Source organism: Cyanistes caeruleus, chromosome 12 (genome assembly GCF_971803275.1).
Source record: "Cyanistes caeruleus chromosome 12, bCyaCae1.hap1.1, whole genome shotgun sequence".
Lineage (NCBI taxonomy): Eukaryota > Metazoa > Chordata > Aves > Passeriformes > Paridae > Cyanistes > Cyanistes caeruleus.
Genome location: NC_141712.1, coordinates 2,674,001 through 2,693,376, shown reverse-complemented (window position 1 = coordinate 2,693,376; position 19,376 = coordinate 2,674,001). Strand labels below are relative to the sequence as shown.

Genomic DNA, 19,376 nt, shown 5'->3' with positions numbered 1-19,376 from the left:
TGTCCCTGAGCAGCAGGAGAAGCTCCCCGTTAGTGCCAGGAGCTGCAGCTCGCTCATTGCCACGTGTAGGCAGCGCTGAACACGAGCTCTGCAGACGCTGGGATTTTTCCTGCTGGAAGCAGCAGCAGCAGCAGCAGCAGCAGCAGGAGCTGGGTGCGGGGCTCTGGCGATAGCGAGAAACGTGCCCGGCACGTTCCGGGCCCCGCAGCGGATTCCTTCGGCTCGTGGCGGGGCCCGAGGGAGCTCCGAGGGCGGAACAGGCCTCGAGCGGAGGCCGAGATGGAAGCCAGGGGCACGGGCAGGGCTCGGGGTTGCCGGGGAACCGCGGCCGCAGCGGCCGCGGCGCTGCTGCTCCAGGCTCAGTTGCGTGGAGACCGCGATCCTCGGTGGGTGTGCGCAGCCTGGGCACGGGCACACGGCTCCCCTGGGCCACTCGCCAGGGGAATTGTTCACAGGGAATGGGGCTGTGCGGGGCACTTCGTGCTGCATTGCTCTCACAGGGAGTCCCGAGTTCGCGGGGCTTTGCTTTCTGCCAGGGACTCCCGAATTCGCGGGGCTTTGGTCTCTGGGAGGGAGTGCCGAATTTTGTTTGAAGTCAGAGATGGACTAAAGTTGTACTTTTTGGTTTTGTCACATCTGTGCCCCGAATTGTGTTGTGGATGTTCGGATCTGGTGTGTTACTTTGCATCCCCTGCACTCATCTGGTGCAAGGCCTCAGGCAGGGCTCTGGGGGCGCGCTGGAGGCCTTGGATGGGTTGTGACACCCCCTCAGCTGCTCCTCATGGCAATGTCCCCTGCATGTGGCCTTCTTGTGGGGGGAGGTTTTAGAGCTGAGCCGCTTTGTGGGAGGGAGGATGGGTGTGCACTGCCTCTTACCAGAGCCTATGCCACACGGCCAAAATTTCCTCCTTGCCCCTCTGTTGAGGGGAGGTTTGTGTGCAAACCTGGCCTCAGCAGATGAGTCTGTGCCTGCGACTTCCCCAGCCTGAAGCCACACAGAGCTGATTCTCAGGACAGCTGCTGCCTTTGGCTTTGGTGTGGATACATTTTTCTCCCTCAGTGTTGTTGACTTCTCCCCAGACCTGAGATCATAGGACAATAGTGTCACCTCTAGTTTGTCTCAAGTTCCTGAGAGGTGGCTTAACTCACAGTCCAAAGTTCCAGTCAGCAGGCATTTCCAGGGAAGGCTGGGCTTTGGTGGTCACAGCTTCTTTATACAAATTTGTCACAACGGGCAAAAAATGCTTTATAACAAGATTTAAGCCATTAGCCATAACATTCCAGTCTCTCACGTGTCCTGTGAGGAGCAGCTGAGAGAGCAAGGGGTGTTTAGCCTAAAGAAGAGGAGGTCCATTCTAGCTATTTTTAAATAATATTAATATTTAAATAATAATAATAATAATAATAATAATAATAATAATAATTAATAATTGTTAATAATAATAGTAGTAGTATAATATTGAATCTAATAATATTAAAGCTACAGCTTTTACAGTCTGCTCTAACTATTATTAATGTTATTCAGATTTTTAGCTCCAGGTTTCAGTGTGATTCATTTTGGAATTGCACAACATAGCCATATAGTTCAACTAGAGGCCTAACAGTCCTAGCTACTCACACCAAACAAGCACTTGGCTACTTTTAAGTAATATAAATTTTTTAGCATCAGTGTATCTCTTGAGTCTGCCGTGAATTGGATTCTGGATTTTCACAGTTCCATTCTTGCTCCTTGCAGTTTTCTTGAGGCATTGTTGATCTTCTGCGACTTCCTGCTTTCAAAATGCCTTCTGGATTCCCGGAAAAGACAACGACACCTCCTCGGCTTTTGCTCAGGGAAAGACTGAAGTCTTTTAGTGTAAGTAGCCTCTGGGGCTGTGTTAAGGCTGGAAATGCACCTGGTGTCCCTCCTCTCCGTGCCCCTCCTGTTGTCCAGCAGCACTGTGAGGCTGCAGAGCCCTCCCCAGCTCTCTGTGCCGTGCTCCTGTTGCTGGGGGCTGTCCTGGTGCACTTGGGAACAGCGTGTGTTGCTCCAGGGACACTCCAGTGTCTTCCCTGGCTGTGCCAGCGGGGCCAAGTGAAACCAATGTCCAGCTGGAGCCCTGAGCATGCGCTTCTCTCCCTGCCCTTGTCACAGCAATTCTTTCTGCCAGGCTGGGCACTCACTGTGCTGCTCTCACAAAGCTGCCCTTGAGCACCTGGGCAGCTCCAACTCTGCCCAAAGCCTTGAGAGACACGGCTGGTCCCAGCAGCAGAGGTTCCAGAGCAGCTGTTCTCTCTCATCTCCTGCGTGGGGCACAGATCCAGCCCTGCAGACAGCACTGGAGTCAGGGCCACAAAGGTCCCTTGGCTGTCTGGAGCTTGCTTGACTGAAGATGCCCTGCTGCTGAGGCTCTGTCCAGGAGATCCCTGTGTTTTCTTCTGTGGAGGGCTGTGGGAGCCCAGACAGAGCAAGCAAATGCTAATTAACAGAGAGAACTAAAACCTGGGCACTTTCCTGTGCCCCTCACTCTTGGTACCACTTTGCTTTCTTGCATCTCCTGGACTCACCCAGCAGCGCTATCTCCTCGCTGTGAGCTTTGAGTGTCGTGCAGGGATGGAGTTAGGGAGTTCTGACAGCTCCTCCCCACTCTCTGAAAAGATCACTGCCTCAATCCAGTGAACCTAAAGAGGAAACAAATGCCCAAAGAGCAGAAATCCCCAAACATGTCCCATCAAATCATGGAGAAGCTGAGGGACACAGCCATGTGGTTGGAGTATGTCTATTCTGCTCTGTTATTAATTTACTGATGCTAAGTATCTCAACAAGTAACTTAGGGAGCTTCCAGGACTGTCCTAGATGATGTGATCACCAATTAGTCACCAGTGCCACTTGTTCAAGAAAAACCTTTCTGAACAAGCACATCTCTGATGCTTTTGCTGGGTTTTTTTTTGCCTTTCAGCTGCTACCCTCTAGATTCTCGAGAGAGAAGTTCAACAAGAATGAGGCCAGTGCTGGGGAGAGTAGTCTGCCCAGAATTGGCCCATTTCTACACACGAGTGAGACTGGTCAGAAGGTAGCCTTTTCCTGCTCTTTTCCTTTCTGTCTGATGCAAGGTTTGAGGAGGGTGTGTGCTTGTGACAGGCTCGCCTCCAGCAAAATCCCTCAGTGTCCAGGTGCTGTTGTCATTGCAAACTGCTGGTAGTGGTGGACTTGGAGTCCTGGTCTGCACCAAGCCAACACAAATAACTTCTGCTGAAACTGCTGGGGTTTGCTGGAGTGGAGCTGCCATTGCTAAAACAGTGGGGGGAAGGGTGGGGACACAAAGGCACAAATTTGCCATTTGCCATTCTCCTGCTGAAATAGCCACCTCTTGCTTTGCTGTGGTCACCATCAAATGCTTGGGGTCATAGGATTCCATCCACAGTGGCAGTGCTGGCCTCTGAAGGCCAAGGAGCTGCAGGAATGACTGCAGATTTAACAAAACTAACTGCATGAATGCTTTGGGTTGGAACAATGTGTTGGGAGCCTGAGAGATTCTGCAGGCTGCCAGGTGTACAGGGGACTCGCCCTGGGCAGGGGGAATGGATGTGCTTTCTCTGGATCAGTGCCTACTTAGAGGTGTGTTTAAAGCTGCTTTTCCTGCAGGACTGGCTGGGTACATTGCACAGTCCAGATGTGGTAGGTGGCCGAGGTGGGTGCTGAGCAGGAAATTGGCAGCAAGAGACAGTAACAAAGTGGTGAAGGATTGCCCTGGAGAGGGAGGTCAGGGACAGCTCAGAGAAGGGCACAACCAAGGGCCAGTGTGCTGCAGCCACTCCCTTCAGCAGTGCAGTCCCACAGGAGAGCTGCTGGTGTGTCTGGAGTGGCAGCAGTGTGGCTGGAGAAGGCAGACAACAGGGGAGAGTTTTCTCAAAGCAATGTCTCTGCTCCAGAAGCATTTGCTGCTGTTGTGTCATTTCAGACATGCCTCTAGAATGGTATCAAATAAGACAGCAATAATAGACTACAAGAAAGCACCCATTTAAAGCTCATGGGAAAAGGAGATACTAACTCTACTCTTACCCAAGTTACTGAGAAAAGAACTGACCCATATCCTCATTCAGCATTCACCTCATTTGTCTTTTTCCTAATTTCTGTGTTATTGTATTTTTGCCTTTACCTCTGTTAGAAACACACTAACTTTTAAATACAATTAAAGGGGACAAAGTTGTGGAAGCAAAAGAAAACTGTTCATTAGTGACAATTCAGCTGAGCTGGGTGTGTGTCTCCCTCCCTGAGAGCTGAGCACACACACACCCTTCACCAAAATGGCTTTTTTTATACCCTTTATACCCTTTTATATGGCTTCTTTTATACCCTTTATATCCTTTTATATGGCTTCTTTTATACCCTTTATACCCTTTTATATGGCTTCTTTTATACCCTGCCCTGTGTGGCCCAGCAGCTCTTGAGCAGCTCAGAGCAGAGGTGGCTGAGCTACTGTTTCCCCAGTGTGGCCTGGGCAGACGTGCTCTCCCAGAGTCTGTACTTCACTGGGGATCAGAGGAAGAGTCTCCCTCATGAACATTCCTCCCAGCAGCTGAACCTCTCCCTGCTCTCTCTTGTCTCTCCAGTTGTTGCCAGTTCTCCCGAAACAGAGCTCGTTTCGTGTTTCCCCACCAGAGGTGGTGTTTCAGAACTTCGTGGCTCATGAAGTCTCTGAAATGGAACTGTCTCTCACAAATGAGAGCAAGGTGAGTGCTGGGGCCTGGAGCATTAACACTGTGCTGGAAGAGGAGAGGGGTGTCATTCCCATGGTGTGCAGCAAAGCAAGTTCCCTGCTGCAGCACATCCAGAAGAAAATGTCTCAGCACCTTTGTTCTGCAGGATGCTGGAAATCTTGCTGTGCTGGGAATTCTCCCCTGAGTTTGCCTATGCATTGATGGTATCTATCCCAAAAGGATTTGCTTTCTCTTGAAAGCTCTGGATTGATAGGAATGTTGAGGGCTGTACAGTTCTAACCTGCTTTCATGCTTTGCCTTGGGTCTATACCACATGCTGTGTCTCCCTGGTTAATCTTGATAGGAATCCTGGTAGGAATCTCTGCCTCTCTCAGCCTGTTTGGCTCCCTTTGAGCAGCTCACAGTCAAAGCTCATGGGCTGAGTCTTCTCCACTTTATGCTGGAATCACTTAGCACTGATGGCATTGGTACTGCAGGAAATGTGTTCTGAAACAGCCCTGGAGTCAGACTGATGCAGCAGAAGCAGTGAGAGGCCTTTAGGTGCCACTTCAGGCTCCTGCTAAGCTTCATCCAGCTCTGCTCAGGTTTTCCAAAAGCAACGTGGTGCTCTGCTTTCCCTTTGGAGAACCACAGCACATCCAAAGTCATGTGCTCCTGGAGGATTTCACCTTCACTTGAGGCAATTGTGATTATTTTTCAGTTTCCCAAGAGAGCTGAGAGGGGAAAAAGTTGAAAAATGTCAGCAGTTGTGTTCCACTGTAAAGAGGAAAATTGAAACCATTTGAATTTCAGTCAGGGAAACATTTTCTCAAGTGAGGCTTGTGCCGAGAGTGGACTGGTGGGAAGAGCCAGGAGGGAGTCAAAATCATCTGGTTTAGACTTTTTGAGAGCATTTGGGTGCTCAGGGGTTGATATCTATGTGCTAGAAAATGCACATTTGCTGTGTCTGTGTATCCCAGAGGGCAGAACCTGGCCTGCTGGCTGCAGGCAGGAATGCCCAGCAGCCCAGCTCACCTGCACAGGCAGCAAGAGCCCCTGGGGAGCCAAGATTGCTTTAATGCTGCAATGTGAGTCAACACTGGTCATGTTTGTCCAGGCAGAAAATGCCTTTGAAGCCCACAGTCAATAGGCACAGCCTGTCTGTATTTCCATCACTTTTGGCAAAGTGATTGCTGTCCTGGTTTTATGATTCTTCCTTGCTGCTGTAGTTGCTCATTTAAATTCTCTTTCGCCATCTCCACGTTTTAGGGATTGTTTTGCTGTGTTCCTTCTTTGCCTTTTCAGGTTTGCTTTTATTCCCAGGGAGGCCACAGTGTTTGGTCTCCTCTCTTGCTGGTCTGCCTGCCTGACTGTATCCCCAGACCTGCCCTAGGCAAACCTGATCTGCTAGAAGGGAATTTCTTCCTTCCCCCAGGATAATGTGCTGCTTTGCTTTCAGGTAGCACATCCCCTGTCTGGAACACCACTGCATGGCTGTGTGCAGGCAGCAGCCAGCAGGTTTTTTGGCCTTGTTGAATGTGCAGATGACTTGGTGCAGGTGCTCTGTCTCCATCCTGCTGGTGCTGACCTGCTGGGCCCTTCCTTCCCACGGGGCACTGCCCTAGTGCCCCTGGCCAAAATGAGCCAGACAGAAGGGATTCAAGTTGTCCCTTGTGAATGATGTGCCTGTACCTGCACAGCTGAAAGTGCTTTGGGAAAGGGATCAAGGAAGGATGTCAGCAGGGCACGGACAGGTCTCCTGTCAGCCTGTTTGCACAAGTGGCACAATCATTGTTTCATGTCTTCCCTGCAGTGTGTTCAGCTGGTGCAGGTCTCCATGCAGAGCTCGCCTTATTTCAGGCTGGTGTGCCCCAACGACGCGTACCGTGCTGTGCCACGAGGTGCGACTGCCCGTGTGCGCATTCAGTTCACCCCCAGCGAGAGCAAGGTGAGACTGAGCCAAAACACACCATTATCTCCAGAGCCATTGTTCTCCCTGCACTCTGGGACAGCCCATTCCATGCTGTGAGCTTGGCTCCAGGCTGGGGGCAGGCAGCCTGCAGCCAGGCTCACCTTGGCACGTGCTGTCAGGGGCTGCAGCCAGGCCTGACAGGCCCTGCTTCCCCTCCCTGCACATTCCTGAGCATTCCCAAGGGAAGATGCACAGGGAACAGGATGAAAATGACAGAGGGCTGTTGAGAGATGTTCAGCCATCTCTAGGTACGGTGGAAGGGGTTTCATTCTTATGGAAAACACTGGAAGAATGAAGAGCTCAGAGAGCTTTCCTCCTTCCTGACTGGCAACAGCTTCCCTGCCTCAGCCTGGGCTGGAGCAAAGTGGTGATTTCTGCCCCCTCTGTTCTCCAGCCTTGCAGCTGTGCTGTGCCACAGCACAAGTGACCAAGGTACAGCTGCAAGGCCAGGGCAGAGGATGTGCTGTGCCTGTGAGCCCAGCCTGGCACAGGCACTCTGAGCTCTAGGTGCCCTTAGCAGGAGGTTGGTGAGCTGCAGGGGACTTGGACACCTGCTGAAAGAGCTGCTGTAGGGCAGGTACAACCTGCAGGCAGAGCTGTGAGCCCAGAGCCTGTGGCAGTGACACTGCTGTGGCTCTGTCTTCATGCCTGTCACTGGGGCTGCTCTGTCAACTGGCCCCCATTCCGTGCCAAACGTGCTTTGCTGGGGAGATTTGAGCAGCAGTGCCGAGGCCCTGGAGCTCTGATCTCAGTGCTGGGATCTGGAGGTTTGTTCATACAGAAGGGTTTAGGACATGGCAGGGAAGGGAGGAAGGGAAACAAACAACATCCAACAGCATCCTGCTACCTCTTAGCACTGTTCTTCTGACTTGCTTGGAGAGGCAAAGTTAGAGGGGAGTTGTGAGCCAACTCATGTTTCTACACTAGACCAGAGGTGCAGGACCTTTTTGGGTGCAGCTGTTTTCTCACCTTCCTTTCCTTTTGCTGCTTAGAGTCAGTTTAACATTTGGTCTTATTCTCAAACAGCAGGAATACAGGAACCTAAAGAGGAATGGCCTGTGTTCCCTAGCTCCATGTTCCTTAGAAGGGACTTGGAAATTATTTAACATCATTTAACTTTAGAGTAGAAGTTGTGGCCTAGGGCAGTTCTCTGTATGACCCTAATGACATGAGAGCTTAATGCCACTGAGATAGGCTTTGCAAAGTGCACTGGTGCCTTTAATAATAATAATATTATTGGTAGAACTTAGTGTTCATTTTGGGGTGGAATAGAATAGAATAGAATAGAATAGAATAGAATAGAATAGAATAGAATAGAATAGAATAGAATAGAATAGAATAGATGCCCTTGAAGGGTTCTAGGCCATTGTTTTCTTCTGCCATGGGAATGGCACTAAATGCCCCATGCTGAGCTAGTTTCTTTTCCTGCAGGATTATTCCCATGAGCTGGTCTGCATCACTAAAACAGAAAGGATAGTTGTGCCAATTCGGGCCATTGCTGCCCGAGCTATCCTGACCATCCCAGACCAGCTGAACTTCTCGGAGTGTCCGGTCAAGAGCAGCACCAAGAAGACTCTGCTGCTTCGCAACACTGGCAACCTGGAGGCTCATTACTACATCAGCACCCAGAGGTGAGGCAGCTCCTCTGTCCTTGTGCAAAACACCTTTGGGTGATAATAGGCTTGGCAAAGAGCAACAAAAGGAAGCTGAGCATCAGGGCTGCACTGCAGCTCTGGCTGGAAGTGAGCAGGATGGATGGCATCTGCTCTTGCTTTCAGTGGTTTCACAAACCATTCTCTGATGGGATTGCTGGCAGTGGGATCCTTGGGTCTCATTGCAGAGAGCTGGATGCAGAGTATGGGGCAGATGAGGTCATTTTATCCCACAGGATCTCCTGAGGTCTGTATCCCCTCAGAAGTAGGTCAGCAGCTGTTTCTGATCCTGTTTTGTCTCTTTTCTGTTGCCTGAGGTTTCTGTGCTCCCTGCTTGCCCAAGGGAGCCGAAGTGACCTGCACTGCAGAAGGAATATCATCCCCAGATGTCCCCTGAGTCCTGATCTCTCTCTTTGTGTTGCAGTCCTTTCTCCGTGGTTCCGGCCATGGGAGCTCTGGGTGCTGGTGACAGCGTGCAGGTGACAGTGGGATTTCACCCGCTGACCACTGGTGCCCATTTTGGGTCCATGGTGGTGTGCTACAACACAGGTGAGTGCTGGGCACTGCACGGGGCACAGGACACTTCTCCAGCACCACTCCCTGTTGTGCCAGCCACCTCAATTCCCTCTAGGTGTACCTCCCCTGTTCCAGCTCAACCCCAAAGAAAACTGAGAACCAGTTGGTGCTTAGGGGGCTGATAAAGTGCATCCCCTCTAACACGACTAAGATTTTTGGGCTCCTGTTTTGCTGAGAGTTGCTGAGTGGAGGAAGGAGGAGCCCTGATTCTCCACTGCCATGTGGCTATGCCTGGCTGAAGTTTTGTTTTATTCTGGCCAGTGCTGTGTGTGAGGTGTGAGGTCTCCATCAGACTCTCTCCAATGCAGTGTATTTCTTGCACACCTCTGTCCCATAGGCTGCTGCTCCACTGGCTTGTCACAGACCCTTGTACTCAGTTGCCCTCTACACATATATATAGTTTCTGTCCAATAACATTTTCAAATCCTCAAGTACTTTTTGGTGACAAATCAAGACAATTTTTTCCTTGTCCCCATTTCCCAGGCCATTCATGCTGTTGCAGACCTCTCACATCTATCTCCAATTTGATTTCTTGACTGAGGAATCCCATTCAGGCTTCATGTGGAAGCTGCTCTGTACTTACTGATCTTTCCTTGGTCCCTTTTTTATTCAATTTGAAATGCTCCAGTTTGGTTTTTGAGATCAGAACAATATCAAATATTTCAAGACTGATGTGGCTGTGTGTTTGGACAGGGAGCTGCTGCTGCTGCTGATGATTTTCATGGTGTTCATTTTGTAGTGGTTTGTCATATTGCAGAGCCAGGCTGGTTGTGTTTCCTCACCTGGGTCCCCTCCTGCTGTGGGCTTCACCTCACTTGTTCCTCTGGGCCTCCTTTTTCTGCTCACATGCCCCCAGGTGGATTTGCTTGTCAGCAGCAAGGGATCCAAGGGATCAGGAGAGACAGGAATCTCATGGGATGCCCAGGGGAAACCCCAGGCAAGTCAGGACTGAACAGGGCTCCTCAGCATCACCTGAAGGACTTGGATGCAGAAATCCTGGTGATCTGAGTGGGTCACCTGAGCACACCTGACAAACCTCACTGTACCTTGGGGCCAAATCTCCACAAACACACTCCAAAATGAGCTGTTTTAGGAGGTGCCCAGGACACCCTCACGCTGCACACACACAGCTGTCAGGACGTTATAAATGTGCTGACCCCTAGAACTGCAAATAGAGCTAAAAGCTGTGACCCTTTCTTCTGTCACCTGTGGTTTGCTCTGTTCCTTGGGCTTTCATCAGCAACTGAGCTGAGCAAAGGCTCCCCTTTGCTTTGTTCCAGGTGAAGAAAGGATCCACACAAACCTTCAGGGAGAAGCTGTAGATGTCAGCATCGGGTTGAGGACGTATTCCGTGGAGCTGAAGAAGACTTTCATCACCACGTCAAGCCACACAACAATGTTCATCGAGAACAGGAGTAACATCAGAGCCCAGTTCCAGTGGAAGACTTTTCCTAGTGAGGAAGATGAGAATGAAGAGAAGAGGAGGTTGGTTTGAAAGATGCATTTCAGTGAGATCCATGGGCCAAGACTAAAACTAACGTACGGCCTCAGGAGGGTGTTGGTGCTTTGGAATGGCTCAGGCCAAGTAAAGCATCCCTGGCATTAGGGGGTGTGTCCCTGGGCTTCAGGAGCTCAGCACTTGACATTCCAGTTCCATTTATACCCCAGCCAGGGATGGCATTTTGGGAAGGAAAGGTTGATGGCAATGACTGGATTTCCTCAAGTTCTAACGGGGCAGCAGCAGCAATGGCTTTTGGTCATTTGTAAACCATTACTGGGGGGGAAAAAAAGGGAAGAAAGCAAAAAGAAAATAAAAGGCAAGCACCTCACAACCAGCCAAAAGACACAACCCACTACAGAAGGAGGGTGGGTGGCTGCATCCTTTCTGCTCAGCCTGCTTGTGCAAACTGCCCTGCCAGAACTGCCCTGCCAAAACTGCCCTGGAAAGCCCCTGCTTGCTGTGGGCCAGGTCATTTGCACTCCTCAGAGCCATTTTAAGCTGCCTGCAAAGGACCAGGACTGGCCCACTTGAATGGCTGGCAAGAGGGTCCTTTAGTGCCCTGGGCTTCTTGGTTTTCCACTGTTCTCTATCTGCTTACACGATGTCTGACTTTCATACAAGCTCTGTGTGTTAAAAGAAAATCCTGTGACCTTCTCTGGCTGCTTCCCTGGGCTGTTTATTTCCATTTTTCCCACTTGCCTGCCTCAGCCTGGACCCCAGGTGATCCACTTTCACCTCAGAAGCAACAAGGTTTCCCCAAAGGAAACTTCAGCCTGGTTTTGGTTTTATGGGTTTTTTTTCCAAAAGCATCTGTTTTCACACCAGTTTTATGACAGTCCTAGACTGTCACCATGACATTTCATTCTTCCTTATTTCCAGTCCTAGGGATGGTTTTAGCTCCAAGGCCACTGTCCTGCTGTCAGAGAAGCTTTTGAGGTCTTGGAGCAGAGAAGACTTTTTTTTATGAGAGGAGATAGTGTAGGATCCTTTTCCTCTCAGGACTACTACAGGATTCTACTACCATGCACTGGGATGGGACCCATAAAGCTCTGGATCACAAAAAGGTCTCTCCAGGAGTTTGCTGTCCCCCTCCTGCACAACCAAGTCCCTTCCCTTCTCAGAGCCTCTGTTTTCATGCATATAAAACCTTGAATGTCATTGAAGGGATGCAGTGCCTGAATTCATCCATTTCCTTTGGAAGTGCTCTGGGATGCTCTTGAGAAAGGCAGAGCAGGGAACAGGGCAGGTCCCAAAGAGAAGAAACCAAGAGTGATGCTGGTAACACAGAGCTGTGACCCAGCTTCATCTCCCCTTCCCAGGGAAGTCCTGCTCCATGATCTTTATCTCCTCCCCTGAGCATCTCAGTGGTAGGAAAAGCCAGTTGAGGTGGCTGCTGGATTCTCCCTCAGTTTTGGCAGAGGCTTTGAGGCCGGAGGTTCTCTTAAGGGGTGCTGGCTTTCCAAACCTCTCCTGTGTTTGCAAGTGTGCAGTAAAACTACCTGTTGTACCAGTGAACAAGTTATGCTCTGATCCACTTGGGATTGCCATGGCTTGGGGTCAGCCCTTGCTGGGAGCTGCTGCTGCTCCTCCCCAGGTGCTTTGCTCTCCTGCACTTCCACTTCTCTCTGCAAATCTCGGGCTCATTGAACCATCTGCTGGCTTTGTCTGTCCCTGTGGCTGCAGGCAGTGTTACTTGCTGCGATCACCGAGAGAGGCCTGCGTGGACAACACGACGGGAGAGAGAAGAAGAGCGAAGAAGAAGGGTTCCTGTGAAGATCGCCGCGCCATCCTGAAGAGCAGCGTCCGGGAGAAGATGATGATGGTGAAAGAAGATCCCATGCTATTCTCCAATGATGCTTTTTCCCTTGAGCCACTGGTAAGTGATAGCTGAGAGCCTCACTTTCTTCCTCTAACTCTCTAACTCCCTAACACTCTAACACTCTAACTCTTCCCTTTCCCCTTCCCCTTCCCTTTCCTCCTCCTCCTCTTCTGTTTATGCAAGTGAACCCCCACGTTCTCCCATCAACCAGAGCCCTGATTCTGAGGATTGGCATTGTGAGAGATGATGAATGCCTGGTGTCTGCACAGTGCAAAATCCCTTCTCATCTTGGAGTAAACCCCAGAATAATCCCAACCCCTGCTTTCTTTCCAAACAGGTTAAACTAGTATTTTTATTTCCAGGGAAGGGGATCATGTTCTCTTCTTGCCAAGTGCACCAGTGCACAGAGGCAGTTACATACTGCAGCTGACAGCAGCATGATGTGACCAACAGCTTGTGTCAGAGCAGTGGGAATGTTGTGGAGAGTGGGAGCTGATCAGCTGAGCATTGAGAGCTTCCAGTGGTGTATTGAGCTGGGTTTGGAGCGTTTCCTTGGGCTCCTTGTGTTGTTCACTCATCACTGATGCTCTAAATAAAGGCTTGCAGGACTGTGGTTGTACACAAGAAATGGGAAGTTTGAAGAGAAATGTTTTGCTGTCTCTTTCTGTTTCAGGAGGGAGAGATCGGGCCAAATAGTTCAGTCCAAATCAAGGTGACCTTTAAACCCCTAAAGGCCCGAGAGTATCGGAGTGTGGCTTACTGCAGCATCTCAGGTACAGCTCCTTTCCCCTGCTTCTCTCAGCCCTACTGAAGCCATGGTGCAAGCCTGAGCCCACTGGGCTCCCCTGGAACTGCTGGGAAGAGTCCCTGGGCAGCAGGGCAGTGCTGGCACATGCCACTGCCCCTGCAGCTTCCAGGGAGTCTCCTGTGCAAGGCCAGGGTCAGAATCCTGGGTCTGGGTTACTGATCCCAGAACAACCCAGGCACTGCAGGGAGATGTTTTCATGGCACGGCTTTGCCAGCATTTCCTCAAAGGCCAGAGCAGAACAGCTTGAGAGAACAAGCACTAAGCCCCTCTAGACCAGTGACCTCCAGGATGGGTCCATTTGGCATGGATCCATCATCAGGCAGCAGGAGCTGAGTTAGAAATGTGCTCCCTGAGCCTGGATCACCTCCCACTGCTCACACACCACCAGACCAGAGGTGGCTGAGCCCCACTGAGCCCAGGGTCTTTGTAGAGGGACCAGCCTTGGCCAGCACCTGCTTCTCTCCCTGTGTGGGAATTGGCACCTTGCAGCTCCCAGTCTGTGGAGATAGAACACAATGCTGAGTGCCAGAAGTTGAGGGCTTGGGCAACAAAGTCTTGTGCTACTGGGCCAGGTAGTTTGGCAATTGCTGCCCAGCAGTCTGCCAGGTACAATTGCCAAACTCTTGATGAGCTTGTGCCTTCACTGAATGGATTTCAAAGCTCCTCTAGGTGCATGGGAAGGAAACCATAGAATCATGGTATGTTAGGGATGGAATGGACCTTAAAGATGGTCCAGTCCCAAGAGCCCTGCCCTGGGCAGGGACACCTCCCACTAGAGCAGGTAGCTCCAAGCCCCAAGCAGCCTGGCTTTGAACACTTTCAGGGCTGGAACCTCCACAACTCCCCCGGGGAGCCTGCTCCAGTGTCTCACCAGCCTCACAGTAAAACATTTCTTCCTAATACCTCACCTAAATTTCCTTTCTTTCCATTGATACCCATTACTCCTTGGGCTGTCACTTCAGGACATGAGAGATGTTTAAAACTCAGCAAACTGGTGGCTAAAATTGGAAACCAGCCCAAGGAATGGGTTAGAAATTGGAAGTCAGCCCCAAGGGAAATGTCCTGAGGGAAGAGAAGGGTCCAAATCTTCTCTTGCAATATCAGGAGCTGGTTTTATCCAGCTCAGAGTCAGGGGCCAGCGTTCAGGCAGGCTGGAAAATAGAGTGTAACAGTGGGAATTATTGTACTGAAATGAGCGTCTCTCCCCAGGCCGTGGGAGCAGGCTGCCCCTGCACCTCCGAGGGGAAGGCCAAGGACCCGTGGTTGAATTCAGCCGTCAAATGCTGAAACTTGGGAACATTTTTGTCAACACCTCCCACGTCTATGAGGTGAGCAGCAGGGGTTGGGATGGATCTTGATGGCTCCTGAGGCAGCAGCAAGCCTGGTGGACCTGTGGAATTCCTGACAACACGGGCAGTTGTGAGCAGGGAATATTGGACGTACTGGGCAGATCTGGTGGGGTCAGAAAGGTGTGTCTGCTGTTCATGAAGCCCCAGTCCCTTGGCAATGCCAATTTTTGGCAGCCTTCCTTGGGGGTCAGCTCAGAAGCTTCCTGAAAAACAACCCCTTGGCATATGAAACCCAGACTGGGTCAAAAAGCTGCACGTTCAGAGGCTTTTGTGGCAGCCCCAGACACAAGGCACCTTTGCACTGGACTGTTCAGAAGCAGCTGGAACAAACTGGCTGTGTTGAGCTTCAGTACCCTGCAAACAATTCTCAGTGGAGTGTCTCCTGCTTATTCCTGGGAGTCACAGGAAAGCCATCCAGCCTCCTGGCTCAGTGCTGGCCCTTGCAAAGGGCTTGGGATTCTTTCCTTTGCTGACCACTCCCTCACCACACTCCAGCCTTGCTGCATCCCTGACTCTAGAAAGACAAAAGTGTTCCTGGGAATAAAGCTAAGGATCTTTCTACCTCTTTGCCTCCCCCTCAAAATAGTGTCAAGTTTGCAAAAAAAATAGAGAGCAACTGAAAGAGGGAGAAAATAAGGCACTGCATCATGCCAGACTCTTTCAAAAGCTTGGCTGTGGAAAGGAAAAACACCCTGGGTTTTTTTACCAAAAGATGGTGCTGTCTCTGTATTTGGTGGTGATGCCTCGTTATCAATGTGTTGTTGTCATGATTTGGGAAAAGGTGAATGAGTAGATGGAACTGTTGGAGCTGTGCTAAGTGGGGCAGTGGCAGCTCTCTGGTGATTGACTACGCAGCTGCCCCACGTTGCTCTCAGGGCCAGCTCTGAATGAGCTTGGTGATGCTGGCCAGAGCTGGAGTGCTCTGTGTCCATGGGAGAAGCCCAGGGTGAGTCTGGTTATGTGCAATTACTGCTGCTTTGCATGAAAACCCAAAGGCAGAACTTGTCCTGTTGTATTTTTGGACTTCTGCCTTTCAGCAGCACAAAGCATCTTCTGCCTTTTCTGGGTGGGAATTGCATCATTAGAAAATAACTGACAAGAAGGGAAGATTGCACATGAATTTCCCTTTTGCTTTCTTGCTGCTGCAGGTGAAACTGATGAACCGAGGAGCTATAGATGCTCCCTTCACCTACATCCCTTCAGCCACAACCGTGGGCCGCTGCTTCAAGTTTGCCCCCGAGGAGGGCGTCATTGCAGCAGGTGGGATCCAGACGATTCACATCTCCTTCAATGCCACCGTCCTGGGGAGCTTTGAGGAACAATTCCAGTTCCGTGTGGCTGCATCTCCTACGCCTGTGATCCTGACAGTCTGGTAAGGACTCTGGGAGCTTGCTGGGCACATCTGTAGCTGTCTCTGGGACATCCCCCACCTCCCTCATTTTGGGGTCGAGCAGAGGAAAAAGGAGTTTCCTGAGCTCTTCATCTCTGCTCTGATCCTGGCACTGCCCCAGTGTAGGGTGCCCGGGGGCTGGAATGACTCCTCCCTGCAGGGATCTCCCTCTGCCTTGGGCCATGGCAGGCAGTGGGATGGATCAGCTTTGGGCAGTAGCTGCTCTGGGCTGTCCCAGCTCAACACCCAGCAAAGCTCCCAGGGCTTTGGAGATGGGGCAGCCTGGGTGATTCTGCACCAGCAGCAGTGTTTTTAAAAACTTCTGCTCATAATCCATCCCAAATGGGCAGCAGCAGCCTCACCTCACCTCTCATGGCCATGCTGTGGGGGACAAGCTGTGCTCCCAACTCCTGTGCAGAGAGTGCTCCAGTCCCTCCTTTCCACAGCCAGGAAAGGGCTGGGAGACAGGGAACTGTGCAGCAGGAATGTGCCAAGGACATGGGCATCATCCCATGGGCTGGTGCCACTGCAAGAGATAATCCTGGCCCAGCAAAGGGAGAAGGGGTGATAACAGGGGAGGCAGAGCTCAGTCCTCAGTTCCACAGCAGCACGAGGGATTGTCCCTGCCAGCCTGAGCCATGTGCTGGTAGGATAATGTCCTGCAAGCAGGAAAGCTGATGCTGGCTGCTCTGGAGCTTTGCAGCTAGGCTGCTGCTGTTGGGAGGCACTGGATCAAGGCAATAAAGAAATGAATGCACCCTGCACTTGATTATACCAATGAGATAAGGGAGATGGATCAAAAAAGAACAAGAAAATTAGGACTTAGAAAGAGGAAAGTGGTGAGTAGGTCTGCCTGCAGTGGAGAAACAATTATGCTGGCTTTGTTTTTGGAGGAAAAGTGCTGCTCTGTTATTTTGGAAATCAAGAGGGAACCTTTCACCATCAATTGATTCTCCTCTGTCTCCCCCCAATCTGCTCCTGGGACATTATTGCATAAGCAGCTTTCTCCTTGGGCAAGGGCAGGTGTCTCTTGTAGAGATGTGTAGAGCAGAGCCAGTGGCAGTCCTGGGAACACAAGAGAAGGCACAGTTCACTGGTCCTTGATTTTTAACCAAAAAGCAGAGTGGGCATGGATTGGTGTCACCCACAAAATAAACTCGTGAGTGTTGTGCAGCTTCAAGTGCTGATTTCAGTGGATGTTGGTGACTTTTGCAGCCTGTCTGCTGAGTTCAAGGACAGGTGAGGTGGCGTGGTAGATTCAGGACACCCATGTTTGGTTGTTGAAGCCATTGCCCTTGGCTGTGCCGGCTGCTGCACTGGTGCCAGGCTGGTCCTTTCCTCTAGGATTCATCTGCCCACTGTGCAGAACTGTTGCTGCTCGTTTCAGAGGATGCTTGGGGCTCCCCTGGCTTCATGTCTCTAAAGTCTGTCAGTAATGATTGTGTGGCTCAAAATCTGCTGAGAAAGCTCCTCCATGGGAACACCAGTTGGAGCTAAGAAGCAGCAGAGCAGGGAGCCCGTGGCTGGAAAGGCTGGTTACAGAAGTTTGTGGGGACTTTTATGTCCATCACATTACAGATGGGGAAACTGAGGCAATGGAGCCATGTCTGGGTGTGTGTTCAGGGTCCTTCATGGCACCACCAGCAACTGGGGGCTTTTCCTGCCTGCCCTGTGCCCAAATCCCCACCAGTGGCTGTTGGCTGCCGGCCACTTGGCTTTAGCTGCCTCCTGCCCACACGGACACTGTGCTGAGCACATGGTGCTGTGTTGATTTGAAGCCCACGGTGCCCCTGACCCCAGGCTTTATGTCCCCGAGCCAGGGCTGCCACACGCTTTGTAACTGCCTTTAACCGAGGCATTTCCTCCTGCTCTGTGCTCGTCATCGCAGGGGGTGTGTCACTGGGCCGGCTTTACACTTCGACCTCCATGAACTCCACTTCGGTGACATCTCCTTCGGTGAGTGTTCCCTGGGCTTGGGCACAGCGTGAGGGATCTGTGCGTTCCAGAATGAACCACTTGAACATAAAAACATCCATCACTCGTCTTCTGCCACAGCAGCCTCTTCAGGCTGGGAACTCCAGGGCTGCTGGTGCCTCAGGTAGCATTTTGCCCTTGTCAGATCAAATAGAACCAAGGAATAGAAGCTCTGGGCTGTGCCTGCAGTTGTTTTTTCCCCCCATCTGTGTTCAAATGACTCTTGGTGAGCAGGCCTGGGAGAAGTCTCCTCCCCACAGAGCTGGCCAGCCAAGCCAGATGTCCAGTGCAGAGCAGTGGTGGCCGGTGGCCGGGCTCTGCAGGACATCCCCACCATGTGTGGCTGGAGCTCTGGCTTTCCAGGATGGAAAGCAAATCTCAGAGCTCAAGTGGGGTAAACCCTTGCAGGCAGCAATCACAGGGAGCAGCAGGGCTGTGATGGCCCCCTTTGTTGGGTGAGGTGGGACATGGTTCCTAATCACTGCTCTCGAAGCAAGGCTCAGGTTTGCCTCCAGTGGAATGTGCTCTGAGCTGTCACCTGCTCAGTCTGTTTGGCCCAAACCAGGAGATGCCTTAAGGATGCTGCAGAGAGAAACTGCATTAGGGTGCTTTGCATCACCTTCTAGCTCCAGATTCCATTAATTCCTCACGTAGCTTCTCGGTGAGCTGTAGTTCACATAGTAAAGAGCTAAACTGCAGTCACCCTTTCATCCTACCAGGCTGTTCACACCAGGAGTCATGACACAGTTGGTGCCTAAATGGATATTTGTGTCCTTTTCCCAGGTTTTCCCCGCACCATGACCTGTCGCCTCACTAACACCTCCCCGCTGGCCGTGACATTCAAGCTCCGCATGTCGGACGATGGCACGCAGCCTGCTGTCAGCAGCTTGGATCAAATCTGCAAGGAAGGTGACCCATCCTGGAGGAGGGGAATTCATTTTTATGTGGAGCCAAGGGAGTTTACAATGAATCCCAGCCAAGGGACCATCCTCCCCCAGGGACACCAGGATATCGAGGTATGGGAAGAGTCCAGCCACACACGCTTCAGCCCCAGGGCTAAAGCTTCACTGGAGTGTGGGAGGGCTTTAGCTCTGATGCCAGCTTTGAGGATCATGTGAGTGAGAGATCTGCACTGGCCTGAGGCCTCTGTTAGCTGGGTTACTCAGGATGTAACTGAAGCAGCACTGTTTTGTTCCCAAAATCATACGCTGAGATCACAAACCGTATGGTAAAGTACTGGAGCCATCCTTGTGTTTTTGAGAGCAGTTTCTTTGATTGCAAGTGGGCAGAGGAAGGATGAGGACAGAATGAGAGGTGTCACTGTAGAAAGCAGTTTGCTTTTCTTCTTGGTCTCATGTCTCCTCTCCTGGGAGCAGAATGATTTGTGTTCATTGCAGGGATCTCCAGTGGAGACAAAAAGCTCTGCAGCCATGAACTGCCTAGCACCTGGTGGGCCACATTTGCCCTCAGCTTCCTGCTGTAAAGCTGAACTCATTCTGTCCAAGTCAGCAGATTTCATCTGCATTTGTGTCATTGTAGTCAGATGAAAAATTGGCCCCTTAATTTGGGTACAGTGGTGTGTAGAGCTTTAGCCTAATGTTTGAATTTAGCTGACCTATGCCATGATAGCAAGGTGTGTTTAACAAATCTGGTAT

General features: G+C 51.1%; 1 protein-coding gene across 2 annotated transcripts in view; it reads left to right on the top strand.

The window, feature by feature from the left end:
• The first annotated feature begins 14 nt into the window (after positions 1 to 14).
• Positions 15 to 19,376, top strand: part of LOC147650806 (axonemal central pair apparatus protein HYDIN-like) — a 57,157-nt gene continuing 37,795 nt past the window's right edge. Inside the window, exons 1-14 of one of the 2 annotated variants that reach the window (XM_086847717.1) lie at positions 15 to 386; positions 1,736 to 1,855; positions 2,940 to 3,053; positions 4,594 to 4,713; positions 6,494 to 6,628; positions 8,084 to 8,283; positions 8,729 to 8,853; positions 10,161 to 10,365; positions 12,065 to 12,257; positions 12,874 to 12,973; positions 14,218 to 14,336; positions 15,506 to 15,729; positions 17,636 to 17,703; positions 18,505 to 18,737. In XM_086847717.1, coding sequence (XP_086703843.1) covers positions 1,781 to 1,855; positions 2,940 to 3,053; positions 4,594 to 4,713; positions 6,494 to 6,628; positions 8,084 to 8,283; positions 8,729 to 8,853; positions 10,161 to 10,365; positions 12,065 to 12,257; positions 12,874 to 12,973; positions 14,218 to 14,336; positions 15,506 to 15,729; positions 17,636 to 17,703; positions 18,505 to 18,737 — 1,911 coding nt within the window. In that variant the 5' untranslated portion in view covers positions 15 to 386; positions 1,736 to 1,780. Of the gene's footprint in view, positions 673 to 1,735; positions 1,856 to 2,939; positions 3,054 to 4,593; positions 4,714 to 6,493; positions 6,629 to 8,083; positions 8,284 to 8,728; positions 8,854 to 10,160; positions 10,366 to 12,064; positions 12,258 to 12,873; positions 12,974 to 14,217; positions 14,337 to 15,505; positions 15,730 to 17,635; positions 17,704 to 18,504; positions 18,738 to 19,376 lie in introns of both variants that reach the window. The other variant, XM_086847718.1, reaches the window with a different exon arrangement.